Genomic DNA, 23,968 nt, shown 5'->3' with positions numbered 1-23,968 from the left:
ATCTACCGAGCTCAAATTGAGTAAGTCTAATCCGGACATTAGTTGGGTTCATCTACATGGATCATTTTCTTCCATTCTCTCCTAAAATTGGGATATTGAAAAAAGTGTCGTTTTATTATGTCATGATTCTTGAATAATTAAAAAATGCTCACAATTTTCTACGTGCATGCCCAATTGCACACATTTCATAAACAATTCCTCAATTTCTTATAAAGTCTTGTGAGATAATCAAAATTGCATTGACATTGAGATCACATCTGGATCTACCAAACACCTGGAGTTAATCGTCTTCCTGTCTTTTATTTAGTAAAATTATACTTACATCATAAATATACATGTAAATAGAAAAATATGTTTCATTCCCAATTTTCCTCAAATTTTCGAAATCTTCTGAAAATATTTCTTGCCGTATTATTTTATTTTCTGATCAGGACGGTGTTACTTTGTACTGTATCATGTAAGTAGCTGAAGTTTTCCCTTTTGAACCCGAAGCATCTATGGTTCATTCAAAGTGACTATTTCCAGCCATAACAAGTTCCGGGCTTTGGTAGGACAGGAGGACCAGAGGAAATCAGCTGGTTCTTTGGAATCTTAACATATCAGATCCAATCAGATCAAAGAATCTGAATGGATCAGATCCAATCAGATCTAGCTTGAAAAGCAAGAAAGCGAGTGACTAAGCAACATATTTTGACAATGAGATGCAAACCAATAGCTGTTATGGTCCTAAGTGATGGTACTAGGTAGTATGGGACAGGTTTAAAGTGCCTAGCCTAATGCATTTCATCAGCACATGAAGCTTTTGGTATATTAGTTATGTGCCCAAACATCGTTTGATACTGGAGCAGCCACCATTTCTTGTGTTCGAGTCACAAAAGGGGCGACCTATGAAGAGCACTACCTGTAAAGGGCTACTAGGTAAAAAGCCAGTGAAGTTGCCACGGAGTGGGCCACCACGGAAGGGGTGACCTGTGGAAAGGTCTACTTGGAAAAAAGGCTAGAGTGAAAGCGTCACATAGTGAGCCGCTGCCTGCCCTCAGCGGATGTGGAAGCATGGTGGAATGTTATGCTCGAGTGGGGCCTGCCTTTGTATGGGACAAGGTGGGACCTAGCCTGATAGCAGACAGGTTTAAAGGGTTAACCTATGTGTTCCATCAGCTCTGGAGCTTTTGGCATACTGGTTAGGTACCTAATAGCAGCAGCAGCAATTACAACTTTATTATAACTGAGGAAGGTTACCCGTTTCAAGGGTGACCACGTCCCTGTAGAAGTCATCGAGTCCCAACAGAAACAGAGTTACAGAGTTGAAAAGAGTCCTTAGGTTCTCCCAACATGGATTGTTCTTTCTATTCTACACAGTAATTCCCTCTCACCCATAAATTATAAATACCTACGGCAAACCTCATGTACATAAACAACACACCTGCACACCACCACAGAGGTTAGCTATCTGTGTCCCGACTCGAGTGCTCGTGCTGCATCTGTCACACAAATTGCCCACACACCCGCGGCCGCTGCTCCGCAAGCCTCTTCCTGCTTTGGTAACGCACCTGCAATCAAAAGCACAGAAAAAGCCTAATTCCATTGAATTCTTCTATAAACTGAAGAACATGGAAAGAACTAAAATAGCAATAAAAAAAGGCCCACGACGAAAACCACATAATATTCATAAGAGGAACACTAATTTTATTCGCTTATGGGTGTTGGAAATGGTCCTGCGAACAGAAGGGAGGCAAGGGATGTGGGACAAACTGGTTTCTGATACAATTGTGGTAAATGTAATTCAGTGCAGGGAGGGTTCGTCGTTCTTTGCTTTTGAAAATTGGGGGTTTATAGTAGTTGTTCCAAAGTTTAAATTCCCTGATATCTGTTTTTTTTTAAATGAAACAGAATTGATTCAGGTATCTATTCTGGGCAATTGTATCTTGAACCTTTTGGTGGGCAATTCTTGTTTAGTTTTGCTAAGTTCTCTAAACTATGGAGTGCTCCTATGAAAAAAGGAAATACACAACCGAAAGCTCTTTACCTTCTTTTCAAAGCATCTCTCCTTCCTCTTCTGCCGGAATTTGGTCAAGGCAGCCTCTCTCTGTACAAATCGGTTTTGATCCACGCCACTCCCACTCCCACTACCGCTCCCACTTCCACCACCAGGTCCAATTTTCCCAGCTGCCCCGTTATCGGTCTTCTCCATGTTCATCCCTCCAGCGTTCATGTTTTGTCCATTGCTCCCATGGTTACTGCCTGAGACACTCCCATTCAGGCTATAGTTCCCAGCATTAACTTCCATCTGCACACCAAACACAGTGGATGATCCACATGTTGGGGCAACTTCTGCCATATTCTTCAGTGATGAGTCATCTAGGTAGGGTGGTGGCACCTCCTGCTTTTGCATGCTGTGGACATGGTAGCGATGGTGGCAGTAATGGTAATGGTGGTGCTCGACTTGGACCTGATGTTGGGCCGCTGTTGGCCACCCCCCTTCAGTGTTCATGGGCACATCATCAGCCTTTTCTGGTAGTCCTTGCTGAGGTGGAAAAGCACGACCATTCTGCACGGGCTGGAAAGCAGAGGAAGGGTGCAAATAATTGGCTGTCGACGTAGATGCTGGCTTGTCCTTGAGAGCTGCTGGGTTGGTGAAGGCATTTTTAGTAGTGGACCCCATGTCATTGTTGTTGCTAGCACTGTTGGAACCTTGGTTGAGTGGAACAACATTTGAATCGGATGGAAAATTGTACACAGAATCAATTTTCAATGCTGTGGAGCTATTATCAGGTGGAACAGAACAGCTTCCGGCAAATCGTGTGGGAGCCTGTGTGGCCGCAGAAACAGTATTGTACCTGCACGGTAATGAAATTATAAGAATGAATTATTTTCCTACTTTTCAACAACATGGTGAAGGATACAGTGACAAAAGTATGGTTTCTTCTTCACACTTTGAGAAGGCTGATAGATCTGAACGCTTCAAAATGTTCCAGTCATCATGTACGGCAGTTCCACCATCTCCAACAGATCTCGGCCTCTTTAAGCAGAGATCAAGGGATGGTAATTCTTTAGAACCGTCAAAGGGCTGATCTTTGATTTCTGAGATCTTGGAGAGGTAAATTGGAGCTTCAGTGACTCCAGTTTCCATGTGAGCAATGGCACTGCCATTGGAAATTGCACCAATCAGATCAGCAGCTTGGATCCCCACTTTGTCGAATGGATTGTTGCTGTTGAGTTCCAGAACCTCATTTGACTCCTCATTATCTCTCTTGGGGTCTTGTCCATGCATTTTATCCTGCTTTGTGCCTGTTAGTTTGAAAGAAAACTTCTCTCTTGGATAAGGTTCAAGCTTCAAATCTGGATTTATAGGCATTCCAATCTCCAAGTCTTTACCCATTTCAACATTGTCTGCAAAAAAGATTTACAAACGTCAGATAGATGCTACAACGAAGAGATACCGAATTGTTATATGTATACCAATAAGCTCCTTCTGTTCTTGGCACTCCCATGTTGTAGTCTTGGGCCTCCATTCATTGCTGAATGTTTCGGGCTTTGGATGGGTAACCAAGGCACAAGTTCTATCATCAGGATTGGCTATTTGATCTGAAGGCGAAATTGTATGGGGACTGTCAACTTCAACAGCCCATTTTGTCCAGGAACTCTGCAAATGAAAACAGAAAGGCTATCAGTACCTGCAAGTAATGAGAAATGATTTTGTTCAAGGCTTTTACTTGTCAGCCCTTACACGTGCAATACAAGTTGATAGGCTTTAGATTTATAAATGTTAAAGATTTAAGAATGATAATGACTGTAAACTATTTGCATGTGCTTTGCAAGTTTAAATCTTGTGTAATTCTCCAATTTATATCTACGATATGCTGATATGGCATGGATATGGCACGGTTATAGCCCATGGATTTTATAGAGAAGTAGAAATCTTTTAGGTGAAATATGCCAAAATGATATCATATAAAAATTTTGAAACCAAAATTATTTATTTTCACAACTGCACATGATCATTGCATGGGAATATGCACCTGACACAGATGAAACCATAAGTAACACCTTTTCCATAGGTGTAGAAATATGAGTGTGTGAAGTACAACCCATTTGTGCCTACTAGTGCACATGCACAAGTCAATGGGTGTAGAAATATGAGTATATATGTAATTATGTAAAGCCATGTGGCATGTGTAAATGCATGTGCATGCATGTAGTTAAAATGGAGATGCAAAAATAGGAAAAAGGCAGTTTTACGGAAAAGAGCATGAGAGTTATTTCATTCTCATCTCCTTAATCTCTTGATAACCCTCTCATGGAACATCATACATTCACAAGATGTATAGCTGAAACCACTCTTTTCTGGGAACATAGTTTTTACTTAAATAATCTCATGTTTACATGTGGCACGACTCCGTATTCAGCTTCAACAGCTTCATTTTAAAATGGATGATTACATTTATTTTTCCTATTAATGACTCCAACAGGAGCGCAGTAACCATATGTGGACCTTCTGTTAATTAGTGGGGATTCACCTGGTCGACATCATAATATGCTTCAACATTCATGTGTGCATCCATAGCATATAAGCTGCCATGCCCAGGAGCAGAAATAAGGTACCTTAAATTTCTTCTATGTTTGTAGCTCGGGGTGCCCGCATAAACCAACTTATAGGACTTAATGCATGGGAAATGTTTAGACAAGCAGTTATAAGTTATAACATATATTACCTTGCCCAAAGCCACAGTTCTAGAAATCAGATATCCAACTAACACACAGTTCATTGCTTTAAGATCCAATCTATTTCTATTCAATCATCCATTCATCCATAACGTCATTCCATCATTTCAATGTCACAAAGGCTTACAAATTACAATATATATAAGAAAAAGAAAAAAATAGAATGTTTTAAAATCCTAAACATAGAAACCTAACCCTTTAGACTAAAATACCCTCTAATAACTTAAAGACTTGCTCCACACTTAAAATTTTCATAATACATGTATGGGGCCTATTTAAAACACCCTTAGACGTAAGTGACTTAAGTTATTTGGGGTACAAAAGACCCTACTACCCCTTATGACTTGAAGACTCATAAAGACTTTTTTTTTAAATGTTTGAATAAAAATTAATAGGGGAGTTGCGAGAATTGAACTCACGGCCTCTTGTAACTCATAAAAGACTTATTTAAAATCCTATAACTAAAAGAAAAACCCTAAAGAACTTCTAATTGACTCCACATTATATTTAGCCCTCCTTTTCTATCTTCATGAAGGATCCTTTCTATATTTTCCTATTGAAAATTTATGGTGTTTTACGGTCATACCTTCCCTTTAATGCATTTACTTTTACTAACCCGCTAGCTGCCATCTTCAAATGTCAATACCTTCCCAAAGACATACACCCAAAATCCAAAGAGACGTCTAAAGTGCCAGCTAACTACAACTAAATACTAATGACCTTAAAGAAGAAACATTACTAAGGGTGTGTTCCAGAGAGGATAAAAAGGGGATAAAACATTCGTTTACTCTTAGCGCAAAAGTGGTGGTTGTTCTAGTTCTCATAAGTTATAGAAATCAAATTACCCTCTAAAAGGTCATAATTAGCTTCCGCATCGCCCTTCGTTTACCCTAAAAGAGGGGAAGTTGCATACCCGGCTAGAGAGAGTAATTAGATAAAGACATAATTTGCGGTTCGCGGGGTAGAGGCATCGAAAAAATATGAAAAGTTGACAACGAGACTCACACCTTTGTCATTTCTCTCCCGACCCTTCTCTCCAGAAATCATAGATCGCGAGAAAACATAATTTCCGAGTTCCATGGTGGAAGGTTTGAATGACATTCTGGCCATGACAAGATGCTGGCACTGATCAAGAAATACTATTGGCCATCCATGCATAGAGATGTTGCACATTACAATGACCAATTTGCACTTTCCAGGTGTCTAAAGGCCACTCCAAGAATATCAGTGTGTACATTATACTATCAGTCCACCTCCCTCCATTCGGACGAAACTGACGCCAAAAGGAAGCCACCTCCCACAGGTTGGGTCAAACTGAACTTCGACGGGAGCTCCATAGGTAACCCAAGTAAGGCTAGAATTGGGGGTCTAATAAGGGATGAAAAGGAATCAACCATCATGTCCTACTCAGGACCGGTAGGAGAATGCGATGCAAATGAGGCAAAAGTAAGAGCCCTTCTTTTCGGTCTACGATGGGCTTTTGAACATGATTTGAGGCAAATGATTGTGGAAGGGGACTCAGCTAATGCAATTAGTTGGGCTTCGAATGCTTCAAGAGATCCTTGGCGGATTCAAGGGCTCATTGCTGAGATCTTGGACCTTATACGAATTTTGGACATAGAAGAAGATCGGCTAATGAGGCTGCGGACATCTTAGCAAAGGAAGGAGTATTTAGGGAGACCATGTTGGTCACTGTTCCTTAAATTCAACTAATGTGGCAGACTCTGTAATTGCTTTAATTTCTACATTTGTACTTGGCGTGGGACATCTTGTCCCTACCCTGATTATTAATGAAACTTGTCAATTTTCCAAAAAAAAAAAAAAAACATTATACTATCAGTCCAATGTAAGAGAAGACTAAGCATGGACTTTGTAACGGGCGAGGTGAGGATTCCAGATCCATGATTATAGATCGATTCTCCTAGATGGGACATTTCTTGCCATACCGAAATAGCCAAGATGCTTTGCATGCCCCCTCATATCTTCTTCAAGGAAGTTGTGTGCATCTATACAATGTTCTGTAGATGATCATACCTAATCAAGTTACCAAGTCCATGAATCATTTCTGGTTTACATTAAAGAAGCAACTTGATACAAAATCATAGCAAGGGGTATTGCAAGAGGTCATCTTTCTTTATGGGCTGTTGCTTAACCCCAACTTGAATTTGCATACAACAACATGATATATTATTGCATGAGGCCTTCTCTTTTTTCTTTTTCTTTTTTTTTTGAATGGTTGAACAGTAAGGTTACTCCATTGTCACTTGGTGGTCACGGGTTCGAGTCATGGAAACAGCCTGATGTAGGATCGGGAAGAGAAATAGAAGAAAGAGGAGGAAGAAGAAGAAGAATAAAAGAAGAATTTAGGGCATGTTTGGATCGCTGGAATCGGCAAATAGAATCGGTATTTGATTCCAAGTCCGATGATTCCAGCATTTGGCTGGCCTTAATCGGTGTAATGGGTATGACTCGGCAGAATTTTGGGTGGAATATCGGCCGGATTATGTTACCGCCCGATGTAGGTGGTATGCTGATTACCACGGCTAAAATACTTTATTTGGAAGAGAAAATTTCGCGTTATTTGAGAGAGAGAATCTCTCTCTCTCTAAAATACCTAGTGGGAGACTCCTGCCATCATCATCTTCCCCAACCAAGCCCTCATAGAAACCCTAGATCGTGGCCGTCTCTTCAAAACCCTAGAACTTGGAAAGAATTCTAACCACCATCAAGCCCTCAATTCTTGCTTCTTGATATTACATCGGCAAAGAGATGAAATGGGCAAATGGTTCTGTAGGGTTTCTCTTTTGCTTCTTTTCACTTGGTTGGATTCAGAAATGGGTCATTGCATGTATGGGTTTCTTAATATTTTTTTGGCAACGGTGATTTACTACTCTGAAGTTGATGAAAAAAAATCCTAGGTGAGCTCGGCAGCCATGGCGGGTGCTGATGTCGATTTAGGGCTTTCTTCTCAGCCCATTTTCTATAAAGAAATATGACGGAAAGGCGGGGGATTCGAACTAGAGGAAGTAACAGCATTAAGAATTAGCTGCAAGGCTGCCTTTCGCCGGAGTGTTGACGAATCTAACTTCTCATTCCATACCCACAACTGTTGATGAACCCAAACATGAGCCTTGGAATTGGGATTCCGTTAACAGATTGAATCGGTATTGGAATGGCTTATGATGCCAATTTCGATTCTTGATTCCAGCAATCCGGGAGCAGTAGAAGAAGAATAGGAGAAGAGGAAAAGAGAAGGAGAAGAATACACGAAGAATAGGGGAAGAAGAGAAGAGGAATTAGGGAGAAGAGAAGAGGGAAGAAGAGAACTAGAAAGAAGAAAATATTAGAGGGGAGAAATATCAATCAATTTAATAATCATCAAAGTTAAAATTCCTAATACAATGAGGCTAATATATAGGCAATGCGATGGAAATAAAATTTCATGAAAAATAAAATCGTAGAAACTAATAACATGGAAATAAAAATCCTAGAAACTAAATAATATGAAAATAAATCCTAATATCTGCATCATTCTCCCCCGCTTGAAAAGAACTTGACCTCGAGTTCTAATCCACCTGGATCAAATATGTAGAAAAGCAACTCGAGCAATAGCAGTACGAACACATCAAACTCTGTCATGTATAATGCGCGTGATAACTGTGAGAAGCGTCTGAAATGCCGATGGAATGAGAGTGAAGAAATCGCCCATGTAGAATCATAAATACGCGAACCTCTCCTGACAAGTAATGAAGCTGAAAAAATGGCAACGTACTCCTGGATCGGTGGGATCGGCATAACAGCTATGGACAGTACCAATCCATGACCAGCCTCAATAAAGATATCACCTGCTGGTATCAAATCCGGCTCAAAGGAATCAGCAACAAGATCATCTGCTAGAATCGTATCTAACATAGTGATATCAAGCGGGCAATCCTCCTGATCAATATGCGCGACAAGCACCTCTGTCTCAGCACAAATCTCAACGATCTGCTCAACCGGCTCAACGATAGGACAATCCTCATCAATATGCTCTCGATCATCCGTCTCAGGTAATGGCTCAATAGTCAGGTCACTCGCCTCTGACTCATGACGGTGCTCGGTCGACTCTGTCAAAGAATCAGCCTCACATGGCTCTACCACAATATCAACCTCGGAAGTGTGAAGCTGTCTCTCGGGATGCTCGACAATTGGTGTTAGGAGAATCTATGAATCGTCATGTTCGTCGACGTCAGCCTCATCAATCACTGGATTCTCGGGCTCTATATCGAAAATCTCTGACTCAGTATATGCCATCATGGACTCAATATCTGACATAATCATGGGCTCAACCTCTATAATAATCTCATCCACAATATCATATGTCAGACAAATAGCATCATCTGTGTCTGGCTTGTCAATAGTGTTAGCAAATTCCTTCGCTGCTTCAATTTCGACCTCTCGTGCACGACGGGCTGCGGCTACACGTTCGCGTACCAATTTCCTCTCATCCAAGTCACGCACTATCCTTTCCAAGATTGCCTGAAATTCAGCTTCTTGTGCAAGTAGAGCAGCTTCTTCTCGTTGAACGGCTTCTTCACGCATCAATCTTTGTTTATACACTGCTCGCTCACGTTTCAATCTCTGTAGATAATGATATCCAGAAATGTTCATAAATTCATAACGAACTTCTTCCCATAGACGGAATCGTGGCTTGCCTAAGTCACTGCGCTATAGCACAAATAATTGTCATTTTGACTTGGCGTCTCTGCAAACTGAATCCTTGACACAACGAATGGTTATTTCATAATTATAACCATAGTACTTATGATATGCATCAAGTGCCTCGATCCATTCTAGAAACGCGTCATCGACATCTCTATAGGGATAGTGGTGTTCATCATAACCATAGAAATATGGAACAAATGGTGGAGCCATAAGGATCGGTGTCAAAACTGAAATCAACCGTCTGATTTGTCCGTCATGTCGAAAGGAGCACAATAGTTTTTGCGGATCTGAAATCGGACTCCTAGATTGTTCGGATCAATGGTCGGATCAAAACAAACGAACGACCAAGTTGATCGAAGTAGTGATTCCGCTACCTGGTGACTGGTGAGAGTGGGTTCGATATACTCTAAAAGTTGTCACGAACAACTTTCGTGTTGATGGCGAAACCCAAATTTGAGCGGAAATGGCTCGATTGAGGAGAGAGAAAATGAAATGGAAAGATGAGAGAAAAAGTGGGACTAGAGAGGAAAGAAATTTTTTTCTTTTTCTCTGTTTTTTCTTCTTTTTTTTCTTTTTTTCTGATATTTTTGTGGGGTGTCTAAAAGCAAAAGAGGCGTTGGTAAATAGGTATTTGCTAATGGAAGGGGGTGTGCAAGGGAGAATGGGGGTGTTAATATAATCTTCTTTATATTTGAGAAAAAAAGGAATTGTAGTCTCTAAGTTATCCAACCTCCTTTACCAAAAGTAATAATTACTTTTGACTGTGGCCTACCATTATAGGTTACCAAAAGTAGTCAGGCAAGTACCTTTTCACTAAAGTAAATTCCCCTTTTTTTTGTCTTTTTGTGGAAACTTATGGTGCAAGCAAAAACTTACACAAAAGGAACCTTACGTTGTGACGGTAGGCTTTCCTTTATCATATGTTCCTTTTGAATGACGTATACAGACAATTATGCCTTACCTTCTATTTCTCCACTTGTGCTTATATGTCACTTGCCCCTTTTTTTTCCTTACCTTCCTCTTCTCACACGCAACATGCACATAATAGAAACCTTTCGGAACAGGGAGTCGTCTGCTACCTTACGATTTCCGTGTTGCAAATTTGGGCTAAAACTTAGGGATTGCACAACCTCTTCTTTCTTTCTTTTTCCAGAAATTTACGTGAATCAGAGAATGATATTGTGCGACAAGAATTAGGAGAGGAAAGGGGCGACAAAATCTGGGCGATGATGAGATGGCCCAATGATGGTTTAGGGTTTATGATAGGGATAAAATAATGGGATCAGGGGGCTGGTTTGGGTGACTGAGAATAGAGGAAAGGGATAGCTAAAATAGTAGGGTACATGGAGTTTTTGGTGGACTACAAGTTTATAGAGAAGAGGCCTCAAAAACTGGGGAAAGAACTTGAGGTTGCAGAGGCTGAGTTATTGATGCTACCTTCCGGAAATTGAAGGAACCGACTGTGGGTTGTTGTTATAGCTGGGCTGATGGTAGGAGAGGAAAGGGGCGACAAAATCTGGGCGATGATGAGATGGCCCAATGATGGTTTAGGGTTTATGATAGGGATAAAATAATGGGAACAGGGGGCTGGTTTGGGTGATTGAGAATAGAGGAAAGGGATAGCTAAAATAGTAGGGTACATGGAGTTTTTGGTGGACTACAAGTTTATTGAGAAGAGGCCTCAAAAACTAGGGAAAGAACTTGAGGTTGCAGAGGCTGAGTTATTGATGCTACCTTCCGGAAATTGAAGGAACCGACTGTGGGTTGTTGTTATAGCTGGGCTGATGGTAGGAGAGGGTTAAAGGACTGTTTTAATTTAAGTATAGAAGAATTTTGGGTGCTAAAAGTTATGGGTACAGGTTTAGGTAGAATCAGTTGAAGAAGGACTGTTCTAATTTAACTTTGATGATTATTGAATTGATTGATATTTCTCCCCTCTAATATTCTCTTCATTCTAGTTCTCTTCTTCCCTCTCCTCTTCTCCCTAATTCCTCATCTTCTTCCCTATTCTTCGTCTATTCTTCTCCTGCCCTTTTCCTCCTCTCCTATTCTTCTTCAACTTCTCCGTAAATTCTTCTCTTCTACTTCTAATCTTCTCTTATTCTTCTTCTTCTTCCTCCTCTTTCTTCTATTTCTCTTCCCTATCCTACATCAAATTGGTATCAGAGCTAAAAGATCCAAGACTCAAAGATTGCAGCCAAACAAGAATTTTGTGCAATTTCCGATTCCCCCCAGCCAAACCCCAAACCAGTTATCATCCGTACCCGAGGCTTTTAGCACAGCCACTCTACCGACCCCTGAGCTTTCCAGCCCACTTTTAAAACCCCAAGTTGCAGCCCCTTGAATCTCAGCCGCATCTTCAGTTCAAACCCAAAACCCTTTTCAGATTCGATCCACCCAACAGACCCTTCTCGATCCCATCTCCCACTCACCTCATACACCACACCCCAAACATCCTTGCTGCCCTCCTCTTGAAACCCAAATATAAACTCTATTTTCCCTCAAACCCTTGAGAAACCCTTCATAAATCCCATTAAAAGCCCAAAAAAAAAAAAAACCCTACAAACTAATAACATGGAAATAAAAATCCTAGAAACTAAATAATAAGGAAATAAATCCTAATATCTGCATCACAGCCTCTCTGCAAAGCAGGGTAAGGCTGCGTACATCTAGCCCTCCCTAGACCCCGCAATGGCGAGAGCCTCATGCACTGGGCCGCCCTTTTGAATGGTTGCAAAATTCATTCAAATAGAAGGAAGACTGAGATGGTTCGCCAAAAGGCACAATAGAGAAATAAACAGAACAAAATAAAAGAACATAAACAATGTTAGGGCTGAATGAAATCAAACCACTCTAATCTCAATTTTCTGAATTTCCCCACCCCATCCCTAGCAAACCTATCCGCTTCACTATTAGCAGATCTTCTGATATGACTGAAGAAGTCAGAAACTCAAGATCTTCCACTGGCAGCTTGCCATCATTGGTCAGCTCCACCATTTCCCGAAGACTCCCAGGGGCAAACGCCAATTCGGGGGTCTAAGGGGGGGCAAGTATGGACGAATCACATATAAGATAACGAATCTCATCAAAGAAAGGGGCAAATCTCCATGGAGGAACCGGCAATCCACGAAGCCACCTCACCACATTTTTTGAATCACCCTCCACAATCACCTTATCAAGAAGATCTTTGTCCAACCGTTTGATACCCAGATACGCTGCCCTAACCTCCGCCTCTCTAGCATCACAACTCCCAATAGGACCAGAATAGGCCCAAATAACGAAACAGAGGAGTCTCGACATAGGTCGCCAACACCAGTGGGGTCCAGATTCCCCGAGCTAGAGCCATCAAAATTAATCTTTAAAATACCACTAGGGGTCTCCCGAACCAAGGTTTTAAATTTCGATTTCGGCCACCACTGAAACCGAAATGTTTCGGTGTCGGGCCGAAATTTCGGCCGAAATTATGTAAAAATATGATCATGATTTTGTTTATTTTTAATTTTGACTGAAATGTCTAAAATTTCGGTGTCAATTTCGGCGATTTCGGTTGAAATTTTGGCTATTTCAGTGGAAATATTATAAATTTCGGTGTGCATTTTTAAAATTTGGGTGGAAATTATGTAAAAAAGTCCAAAATTGAAATTTCAACCGAAATTTCGGCCACATTTTGGTAAAAATTCCTCGAAATCTTGTAAAGAAACGACTTCATGTGAATTTCGTTTCGGTTTGTGCTAAAACCGAAATATTTCAGCCGAAACAAAACATTTCGGCCGAAATTTAAAACCATGTCCCGAACTTGGACGATCTGTAGTCGCCTTTCCACACTAACGCAAACCTCCTGCCAGCCCTCCCAAAGATCGTAGCCCGACACAAAGCGAAATAAAGGAAGGCTTTTCGACCAGGTTATAGTTAGTGCAATCACTTTAAGATAAAAACAAATTTGCCTACAACTCAAATTTGCCATCTTTCTTTCATAGGATCTTGCTTAACCCCAACTCAAATTTGCCTTCAACAACATGGTATATTGGACTACAAGAAAGCTTCCATTTAAAGTTGTTTTAGAGAAAGCTTCTAATGATAGAAATCTTTCCAAAAAAAAAAAAAAACACTTCTAATGATGGATAATCAATCATTGCCTATAGTTAGAAGTCAATAAATGAGTTTGGGACAAGACTTAGAGGCAATGGAAGCTTCAAACCTTGATAGCATGTGCTGAAAAAAGGAAATAATAACAACTGATAGAAGAACTCAAATCTACACATGATCATATGACAATATAGACGCATTAAGTTACAAGGTACCAAGTAATGACCAAAACACCCCCAAGTAATATTTTGTAATTAAGGAAAAGCCAACACAAAATGTAAGGAAAAGACGTACAAAATAGTAGAATTACACTATATGACCATGTACACGACATAATTTGGAACATAAGATTTACAATAGAAAAATTGGAGAAATAACTAAGTTAACTTTTTTATCAAGGACAAAAGCTTTATTTATAAGGAGAAAGTTCAAGATATGATATTTGGACAAATAAGAACAAGATACTTCAGAACACACGAAAATTGCCTTTCTAGAATGTTTATCAATTGTTTTAGTTTAATCATGAACTATATCTACACACTAGCAGATTAAAAATTACTTCACAAAGTCACAGTGAACGAGTTAATGAATTAAAAAACTCTACTAAATTTGGATCAAACTCATCCCTCGAACCAATGGAAGAAGTTTCCATAGGCATATACTAAACATGATTAAATAACAAAGTACAAGTGGGAATCTTAAATGACGCACCTTAGTGCCTAAACATGATTAAATAACAAAGTACAAGTGGGAATCTTAAATGACGCACCTGAGTGCCACTTCCATCATCACTTCCATCCCCGATGTTCAACCCTGTAGTCTTATTATCATCCTCACCATTGCTTCCAATATTATTGTCAGACTCATCAACATTCCTTGAGTTTATAGACTTCTGAGATTGTACGCCACTTTCACTCCCGCTACCACTAGACTGAATGAGGATGAGAAATTATGCCAAAGTAGAAGAACGAAGAAATAATGAAATGAACGAGAGAAGGTATGAGAGAAGGTATGAAAGAAGTTAAATCCGTTAGGCATGTTTCATGAAATGAACTTTGATACGTGGAAATCTATAGTGATTACAAATGCAAACCAATGTTAAGTATGTTGAAAAAGAGGCTAATTCAGAGATGCATTCCATTCAAATCAATATGTATGCAACAATAATGATTCAAGCCTAGCTAGTGGAAAACGCATATCAAACTCACACTGTGGCATCTCCTCCAAACATGCTGCCAAAGGTTTTTAAGCTCATTCTTTCGAATAGGCTTCACTAAAAAGTCAACTGCACCCTTTGACAAACATTTAAATACTATACCCATAGAATCATGAGATGACATCACTGCAACCAAAGCTTCATCAGGCGTAGTAAAAAAGTAACAATTGATAGAATGACATCATGCTAAAGAACCTGGTCATTTACATAATTATCAGAAAGTAGAGGGATATAAGAAAAATACTCACTGATCACTGGAATATTCTTGCAGGTTTTGTGGCTCATAATCTTGTATAGAAGGCCAATGCCATTTAGATAAGGCATGGCGACCTCAGTCAAAACGAGATCAACATGATTGGTCAGATCTTCTAAGATTTTCCATGCCTGTAGTCCATTCGCAGCAGCAGTAACTGCCAATGCACAATTAAAAATTAGAATTGCATAAACCATATGTGTGGTGCACGCATGTTTCCCTAAAAAAGTACGTTCCATAAACAAAGATTGTTTGCCAATATAAGCATAGATAAGGACTAAGAACACAAACATGATCCAGATTTTTCTCCTTAAAAAAACAACTTTGGGTAGACCGTAACATATCATGCATAAAAGACCATATAACTTGCATAATCTTACCATTAAAAAAAATTAAAAAAAAAACTTGCATAATCTTATCCATCATAATTCATCTATTGTTATAAATTGTTTAATGTTATTACCATGATGAACTCTTATGTTTATTTGAACTATGATGCAATTTATGCCTAAGAAGTTATTGAACTTTGCTGCCACTGATTTATTTAACATGTCTTGCTCCTTGTCTTTAAATTACTTATCTTTCTTTGAAGAATAGAATTATGGTGATTTAAATTTCCTGATTTATTATCTTGCACTGGTGGGGATTGCTGTATGACCCTACTAGTTCCACGTTATGAAACTCATGCCTATAAACATTCCAGGTTATGCAGAGTTTGATGATGCGGGAGCTAATGGGGAAGCATAGGGTCCGAGTGCGGAGTGCTAGGAGTGGCCATGTGGCCTTGACAAATGCCCCGTCTTGATTTATTTTTATTTATTAATTGTGTCAGTTACTTGGTAGAACTCTTTGGATTTTTAATGATGGTTAACTAATGATAATCCTCGATGGGAGGAATAACTTCATTAATGTGGATGTTAATTTAGTTTTGCTATTAATGGACTTTGGTTTTCGGGTTGCCTTATCTAAAAAAAATTTATCATCTCTTGTTAACGGTCTGGATTTAGGGCTTTCCGAAAATCCAGATCGTTACATATTACCAAACAATTTTAGCACGTAATACCTAATTTTGTTGGCTAGCCTGCGGTGAATGGAAATATGATCGATCGATTCCCCTGATTGGAGGCAAAAAGCATAATGATCCACTATTAGAGTCTTACGGATCCACAAATGATCAACCGTCAAGATCTTGTTGAGAATAGTTGTCCAGCTGAAAGCGCACACTGAGAGGGAAGGGATCTTCCAAATTGTCGTTATCAGCACTGAGGGAAAAAACTGACCAAAGATGAAGGTAGAAAGAACGAACCAAGAATTCTCCGTCCCTCGCCTGCATCCAGATCCTTTTATCCTTTCTATACCGGCTGATGTATATTGAACTAGAGTTTCCAAGAGAGACGTCACCCTCAATCTCTCTATCAAAAAATGTTTCTTCGGAACTCAGTCTTCCGGTCCACCCTTCCATAAGACCTCATGAAAGAATAGTTGACACTAATACCACTTTTGGAGGCAACTGCAAATAAATCACAGAACAATCCTTTTAAAGGAGCTTGTTGCACCAAGGATCATGACAAAACTGCACCCGATCTCCTTTGGAAACCCTAAAACAGATTGCCTACTAAACTATTTCTTTTAATTTTATTATATCTCTCCAAACTGTAACCCCTTTGTACTTGAAATGATCCAAGGAACATCAACCACAGAAGCTCACCGATAATGCAAACGTATACCCCCCAGAATTCTTAGGCTTGCAAAAATCTTCCCACTTTCTCAAATGAAATCTCCTCCTCTCCTCCAAGTTGGCAAAGTTAAGTTGCATATGTTCAATATGGTCACAATAATAGAAATAATAGAAGAGCCATCAACCCAAATAAATAAATAAATAGATAAAAAAAATTTTGAAAGTTTTCTTTTTTCAAATTCAAATTAATCAGTCTCTGCAAGAGAAACCGATCATTTGAACTATGCAACTGTTCATCAGATGACTAAATAAATAGATAGATAAAACTAAAAGTATGCATGTTGATGCCACAAGCAAAAAAAAACCCGGGGGGGGGGGGGGGGGGGGGTTGGGGGTGTGTGTTGGTTAGACTAGGATAATTACTCTCAAAAGAAAATCAATCAAATAACTTGATCAGACTTTTATTCATCAAATGAAGTCTTCAGTTTTTTTTTTTTTTTCAAATTGAATGCTAAAAAATGAAGAACCACATTCTCCAATACCAATACCACAAAAAGACTAAGAGGAAAATGGAAATTTTGAGGTTCAAGCTGCATTCTTAAATAGTTTTTTATCACAACCCTTATTTGACATGCATCTCTGAACAGAGTACACCTCAATACGTATAGATTGATATGATGGAAGAAAACCCAGCTCAAGTGATAAAATAGGTGTTTCTTTCAAAACTACCAATACAAATAAACTTTTGTGTCTTAGGCTATGGAGCACGGATAAGGGTACGGGGTGCAGGTATGACACGATACGGGTACGTGGATACGTGATTTTTTGTTTTTTTAAAAGGATACGGGTACGTTGGGGGTACACTAAATATAATATATTTTTATATTTTATTATATACTTATAAAAACTAAAATATTAAATAGTGAAATTTAATTGTCGTCTCCCAACTACCCAAGATTTTAAAATCCGCGTATCCAAACAGCCCCTAAATGATCTTATCTCCATGTTGAAGATGATTAACAGCGAGGATTTATAAAAATAGGATATGGGACTTTGGGCCTCCAGAGAGTGCGGGTGAGCCCAGGTGCGCCCTCATCCTCCTCCCGATGATGTTTGGGTGCGTACCCGGGCACACCCGCTCCCAATACGCACCCGACATGGGTGCGTGGGCCTCCGGAGAGTACCCATGCTTCATAGGTCTTAGGTTAATCCTCACCTGAAATCAACAATTTTACATCTATTGAACCTGCACTTCAACAGCACCATGCTCTCAAGTGAGCATATGGAACCTCCTAGTTTAAATGTATCCACTTCAACACCAAGAAAATTGTGTTCATGTAGATACCAAACAACCATTAATAATTATAAAAATAATTAGAAACAAGAAAGGAGAAGAAATGAAAACATGTACGCCTCATCATTAGGAGAACCTGTTGAAAAAGAAGCGACTTCTTCCCTATCATGTGAAATGTCTATTAAGATGGACCAAAACATTACATATTCATCTTAAAGGAAAGATGGAAACGAAAACGGCAAAAAGAAAATGAAATAAGATCCAACCAACCACTCAGCGAGTTTAATGGAATGGATGAAATTCAAACTACTGCTCAAAGATTAAGGAGTGGCAAATTAGGCTGGTACACATGTGATGTTACCAAAGTTAAGGTGTGGCAAATGAGTCTGTCTACATTGGATAAGGGACATAAGAACATGAAAAGGAGCATGCAACATTTAACAAAAGAAATCCACTTCTCATCTAAGGATATTATAAGAGTTTATGTGGCGAATAGATGGAAATATATACCAAAAAAGGCAGGAACCCTAAGCAGCCACCCACTAGATGATCATGAAGCCACCCACTAGATGATCATGAAGTAACAAAATTGCAAATAAAATGCATCTACCTCCTTATCATTTAGAACCAATTACTCACCTTCATAACTGCAATTACGAAGCAGGGCGCGGACAACGTGGCGAGTTGAATCATCGTTTTCCACAAGCAAAACTTTTAGAGATCTGAAGGGAAGAAACCTCTCCCATCGAACAAGCTGCCCTTGAGGCTGTTGCTGCAAACCCGGCTGGGTGGCCACGACGAACCCTTCACTTCCACCATTCACATCTCCGCCAATACCATTAACCCTCGACTCATCTTCCTCTGAAAGTTCACTACCTTCCCCAACAATGCTACCCCTGACTTCCTTGGGCTCATTCCGCACGTGCTGATTCAATTCTGCTGATCCTTTCTTCAGCACAATTTTAGTGCTCATTCGAACACTCCCCATTAAGCAGATTCAAAAAGACAGACGATGAGAAAGGCACTGGATCGAACGGGTAAGAACTCGCACATTCCGTTGCCTACCCAAATCCCTAAACCAACTCCTACCAATTTTCAAGTCCCAAAGTCACAGAATTCACGAGATAAAAATGTAGGTCATAGCCATACCAATACCAGATCCTCATCCGAAAAAAGAAAAAAGTAATGATCTTGGCTCACACATAGGCAATCTCAACCCATAGACAAAGAACTCAAACCCCTGCTACTCGGTCCACAGATAGACATCAGAAAACCTTCCAAACCCTACAAACAAACAATAAAAAAACAGCTTTGCAAATCCAACAACCAACAACACGGGAAGATAAATCTACAAAATCGGACAAACTGAAACATCTAGAAAGAAACAATTAAAAATAATAATTTCAGGATTTTCAATATTGAAACCCTGGAATTCAGACATAGAACGATCCAAGCATGAACATAAATTAATCATCAATAACCTTTCCAAAAACTATAAAAAAATGCAGATCATGATAGATAAATCCTTAAAAAAAATTCACAAAGAAAGAGATGAGAGTTGAAGAAATTACCTCTCCAGAAATCGCGAAAAAAAAAAAAAAAAACATGGTGATTTCTACTATTGAGAAAAGGAAAGAACAGGGGAAAGAACAGAGGACGAAAAACCGAAAGCTGTGGCCTTTTCAGATCGAGAAATTAGGGTTAGGTTTTCTCTTCTTCTTCGACTGGTCGGAAGACTGAGAAAGTGAGGTGAGATAAAAGAGTTTGCACAGTTGGGATGACGTGGAGGAAAGGGCGGTGAAGGAAGCACGGAGATGCCACGTAGGTAAGAAAATCGTCCGACGTGGACGAGATTTTAGAAGCATAAAGATCTGACGTGGACGAGATGTACAGTTTAGGAGCGAAGAGAGCGTTCCGAATGATACACCCAGATCGGGCCTCCGCCACGTGGAACTTGTTTAATGATACCCTCAACTTGTGTTTTCTCACGTGGGCCCACCTACTCTTTTAAATAAAGAAAGCTTGACACGGCGAAAGACATAAATATCCCTCCTAACGGCGATTTTAACGGAGTATGACTTTTTAAAATGACGGAAATGCCATTGGGACAGAAATAACGTGCTGACTAAGTGATATAACACTTGGCAAGCAAACATTGGTAGAAAGTAATGTATACGAAATTGACGGTGAAATATAAAAAGAGAAAAATACTATTAGTTTCGAGAAATTACGGATTTCACGTGCTTTTTAAAACAATCATCAAAAGCAGGTGATTCTTCAAGATCGGATGAGAAAAAGTCCCTAATACCCTTCTGACATTATCAGAACCAAGATGGAGTCCCCGTATGTTGGTCCTTCATGATTCACCTTTTCATTAATTTAGTATTTTCTTTGTAGAGAAAATCCCCCTGTATTTAATGCATCTCACGTCATTTATGTTGGCGCACTGTACGAGGCTTCTTTTGGCTCATCTGAATGTGTATTTGAACTTACAGAACCTTGGGTTCGTTTAAATCTTGCCCGTCGCCAATAAGCATAGACGGTTGGATCCACGACACGTGGACATCAATATGGAACGGTGGCATCTTCTAACAATATCGTCATTTCTCTGTATGGGATTCCGCCGGCGTACCCATTATTTCCGTTGGCGTACCCTTGAATTCTGCCACCGTAGACCATATTTCCGCAGGCATACCCCTTGATATTTCGGCAGCGTACTCTAGAATCTGACAGCGTACTTGATATATTTGAACGATCGGTGTTTTTTGAATCAGCGGCGTTCTCATCCAAAAGAGACATGAGAAATAATAAAATATTCAATAATGTCGCCGTTCTAAGCCAAAAGATATGTGAGAAAATAATAAAATATTCAATAACGCCGCCGTTCTAAGCCAAAAGAGATGTGAGAAACAATCAAAAGAGACGTGAGAAATAATAAAATATTCAATAACGTCGTCGTTCTCAACCAGAAAAAAATGTGTGAATAATAAAATATTCAATAACTTAGCCGTTCCCGGCCAAAAAAGAAGTGATAAATAATAAAATATTACTTTAAAAATAATGATTGAGGTTAGGTTGTGAATTTGTTAAGAAGGGCAACACACGAGGACTCTGATAATGTCGGAAGGGTATTGGGGTATTTTTTTCCACCCAATTTTGAAGAATCACCCGTGTTTGATGATTATTTTAAAAAGTAACCAAATTCTGTAATTTCTCGAAACTATTATGCCCATTCCGTACTTTTCTCATATAAAAACCTCGCACAGATTGAAGGGTCAGGATCATCCGGTAAAAAAGATCTTTTGGAGTATTTGATCTGGACGATTTTAACCCTCCAATATGCATAGCTCATCCAGTATTTTTCACAGCCTATTTTTGGTGGGGGCCAACAAATGAAAGATCTGAGTAATCCAATAATATGGGCCCCACTGATTTTTATTTTTTTCTTTTTTTTTATGCCTCGCATGTACATCCAAACACAATAAAAGCTCTTGTGGAAATTTTTTAAGCTGGTGCGCGTGAAGTCCAGTATTTTTCAAAAAGTACAGTGAGACCCACTTCATAAGATGATCTAAATTGTTCATTTGTTGGGCTGCAATGTAAGTAGGCCGTACCCCTGTAAATCATCTCCATAAGGAACCTCTAAAGATCGTGGGGTCAGGATCAGCTATGGAGATGATTTACGGGGTACGGCCTAGTTGCATTGCAGTCCAAAAAATACTGGACTTCGCATGTAAATCCCATACGTGTAGAAGAAGATAAGAGAGTATTGTCATATATGTGCTCAAGAAGACAAGAAAGAGCATTGCATCCTTCGGGGCAAAAATTGATGTTTTGACAAAATGATCAAAATAGACCTTCATTGCAGTACATTTTCAACACAATATCATTGATCTCGTGTGACCAAATGCATGATTTTGACTGAAGACTCCCTGCCAAACGAATATAGAATAAAAGATGTTCACGCATAGATAGGCTATTTTTTTATTTTTTTGGATGAGGTAGGATGTCCCCACCCCCTTCGGGAGTAGGACTAGTCCCTACGGATACACGCAACGACCCACTCACCACGGGTATCAGGTAAGTCGGGAGCTGGATTCGAACACTCATCAATAGGGAGCAAACCCATGACTTTATGCCAAAGAGCCAACACCTCGGTGGGTTATAGATAGGCTATTGAAATCCGAGAGATAATGTTTTGATAATGGCACTAACTTACCTTGCTTTATAATTTTTATTCTGTTGCTGAGAAGGAAGTATAAGGTCACATTGGACTTTAGACAACTCTGGGTGACTTGAGAAGAAACATCTTCATCAAACCAGACTTATGGCTTCCACTTCGAAAATCTGAGTTAGTCGGGAGGTCCGGGATTTAGCCTAGAGACTCCCCCCTCAAATCAACCTTATCTCAATGATAATTATTAAAATACTCATATGTCATAAAATAATCAAAATGCCTTTATCTCATGAAAATGACCAAACCAACCTTATCTCAAGGAAAATTAGAAAAAAAATATATAAAAATCCTAAAATGCCCTTATATAATGAAAAATAACCAAATGCCCTTTTCGGATTAAAATAATAAAAATATACTTATCCCATGAAAATGGGAAAATTTCTTCCGTTTGGTTGCCGAAAGTTTTTTGGTTCTTGGGATTTTTGTGGAACAAAAAACTTCCTGGGAGATTGGTGGGGAAAAAAACTCCCTGGAAGTATCCCGGTAAAATAAAAATCCCATGTTTGGTTGACCGGACTATGGTGGGAAAAAATCCCATGTTTGGTTGCTTGAATTGTTGGGAAGAAAAAAAAAATTCTTCTACAAGCTTATTTTTGGTTCCTAGGAGTTTTTTTTTTTTTTTTTCCTTCCTGGGGTTTCGTGTGGGGCTATTTTGGTTCCTGGGATTATTTTGGGCCCACCAACCAAACGTGGTTTCCTGCGGAAATTCCACAAAAGTCTCATGAATAAAAAGAATTCCGGCAACCAAACGTAACCGGATGTCCTAATCTCATAGAAAATGGCCGAAATGCTCTTATATTATAAAAATCATCACCTAGCTTATGAAAAATGGCCAAAATAGTCAGGCATAATGGGCCCACCTATATGCATGATCTAAACCATTCATCTCTTGGTCCCCTCCATAGGTAGGTCCGCGATATTTGCTTATTTGGACCACAATTGAGGCGCACAAACTTCTTAGGGTAACGGTCAAAATTTAGAAGGTAAAGCATTTTAGCACTTTAAAGTCTTCCATTTCTTCATGACTGACGCAACACTTTAATGACCCAGTGACCAGGACCAGATCACCGTACAATGGCTATGGGTTCAAGCCTCTTATAGATCACAAAAAACAAAAATCATAAAAAAATTATGAGGAATGATAGATACAAGGACGCCTTGCATAAGGAGCAAGAGAAGGGCCCTTGATTGGATCCACATCATTAAGTGCAATGGAATATACTTTTTTAACCGATTTTACAAAGGTAACTAAAGATGACGTGGATCCAATCAAGGGCCCTTCTCCGGCTCTTTATACAAGGGCACCCTTGCATCTATCATTCCTCGAAATTTAAAGAAATATTAATGTATTTCGTTTCCAACAATACGTGCCAAAATGTGGGAAAAGTCATGACTGTGATGTGGCCTTGCACTAAGAGAATCTCTTCTTTGTTATATGTAGGGAAATAATATCTGAACTCTTTGTTTCTATACCGGCACTCCTCACTTTATTAAACGCTTATTTTTTTGTTAAAATAAGGATCTGTGTTTATAAGTAGACCTCGGCCCTAATGACCTTTGCCTGTGCATTAATTTGATGGTGCGCTCCGTACTTCTAAATTCTTGAGTGTGAACCATGTTAGATCTGCCCTTGTTTTAGACCATCAAAATTATCTTTCGCATGTCTATCTTATATATTATTGCTGTCCTCTATAGTAGCAAATAAGTTTCTTCTCCTCTATTTTCACAAAAGCCATGACCAAATTTACATGCAAGCTTCAGGCAAGAGCACTGTAAGT

At 39.4% G+C, this 23,968-nt stretch overlaps 1 protein-coding gene across 1 annotated transcript; it reads right to left on the bottom strand.

Annotated features, from left to right (window-relative positions):
- Positions 1-1,181: 1,181 nt before the first annotated feature.
- On the bottom strand, positions 1,182-19,695 carry LOC143880468 (two-component response regulator-like PRR37). The gene is made up of 9 exons (XM_077383506.1): positions 19,525-19,695; positions 18,593-19,237; positions 14,977-15,138; positions 14,721-14,854; positions 14,282-14,443; positions 3,460-3,643; positions 2,934-3,390; positions 2,027-2,837; positions 1,182-1,550 (listed from the first exon to the last, which is right to left on the bottom strand). The coding sequence occupies exons 2-9, from the start codon at positions 18,939-18,941 to the stop codon at positions 1,485-1,487; spliced, it is 2,325 nt and encodes a 774-aa protein (XP_077239621.1). The 5' UTR covers positions 18,942-19,237; positions 19,525-19,695; the 3' UTR covers positions 1,182-1,484.
- Positions 19,696-23,968: the final 4,273 nt, after the last annotated feature.

The sequence above is a fragment of the Tasmannia lanceolata genome, unplaced genomic scaffold (genome assembly GCF_043159265.1).
Source record: "Tasmannia lanceolata isolate RefF3 unplaced genomic scaffold, GAP_Taslan_0.1 ptg000006l, whole genome shotgun sequence".
Lineage (NCBI taxonomy): Eukaryota > Viridiplantae > Streptophyta > Magnoliopsida > Canellales > Winteraceae > Tasmannia > Tasmannia lanceolata.
Note: the sequence above shows the minus strand (reverse complement) of the source record. Positions and strands in the feature narration are given on the sequence as shown.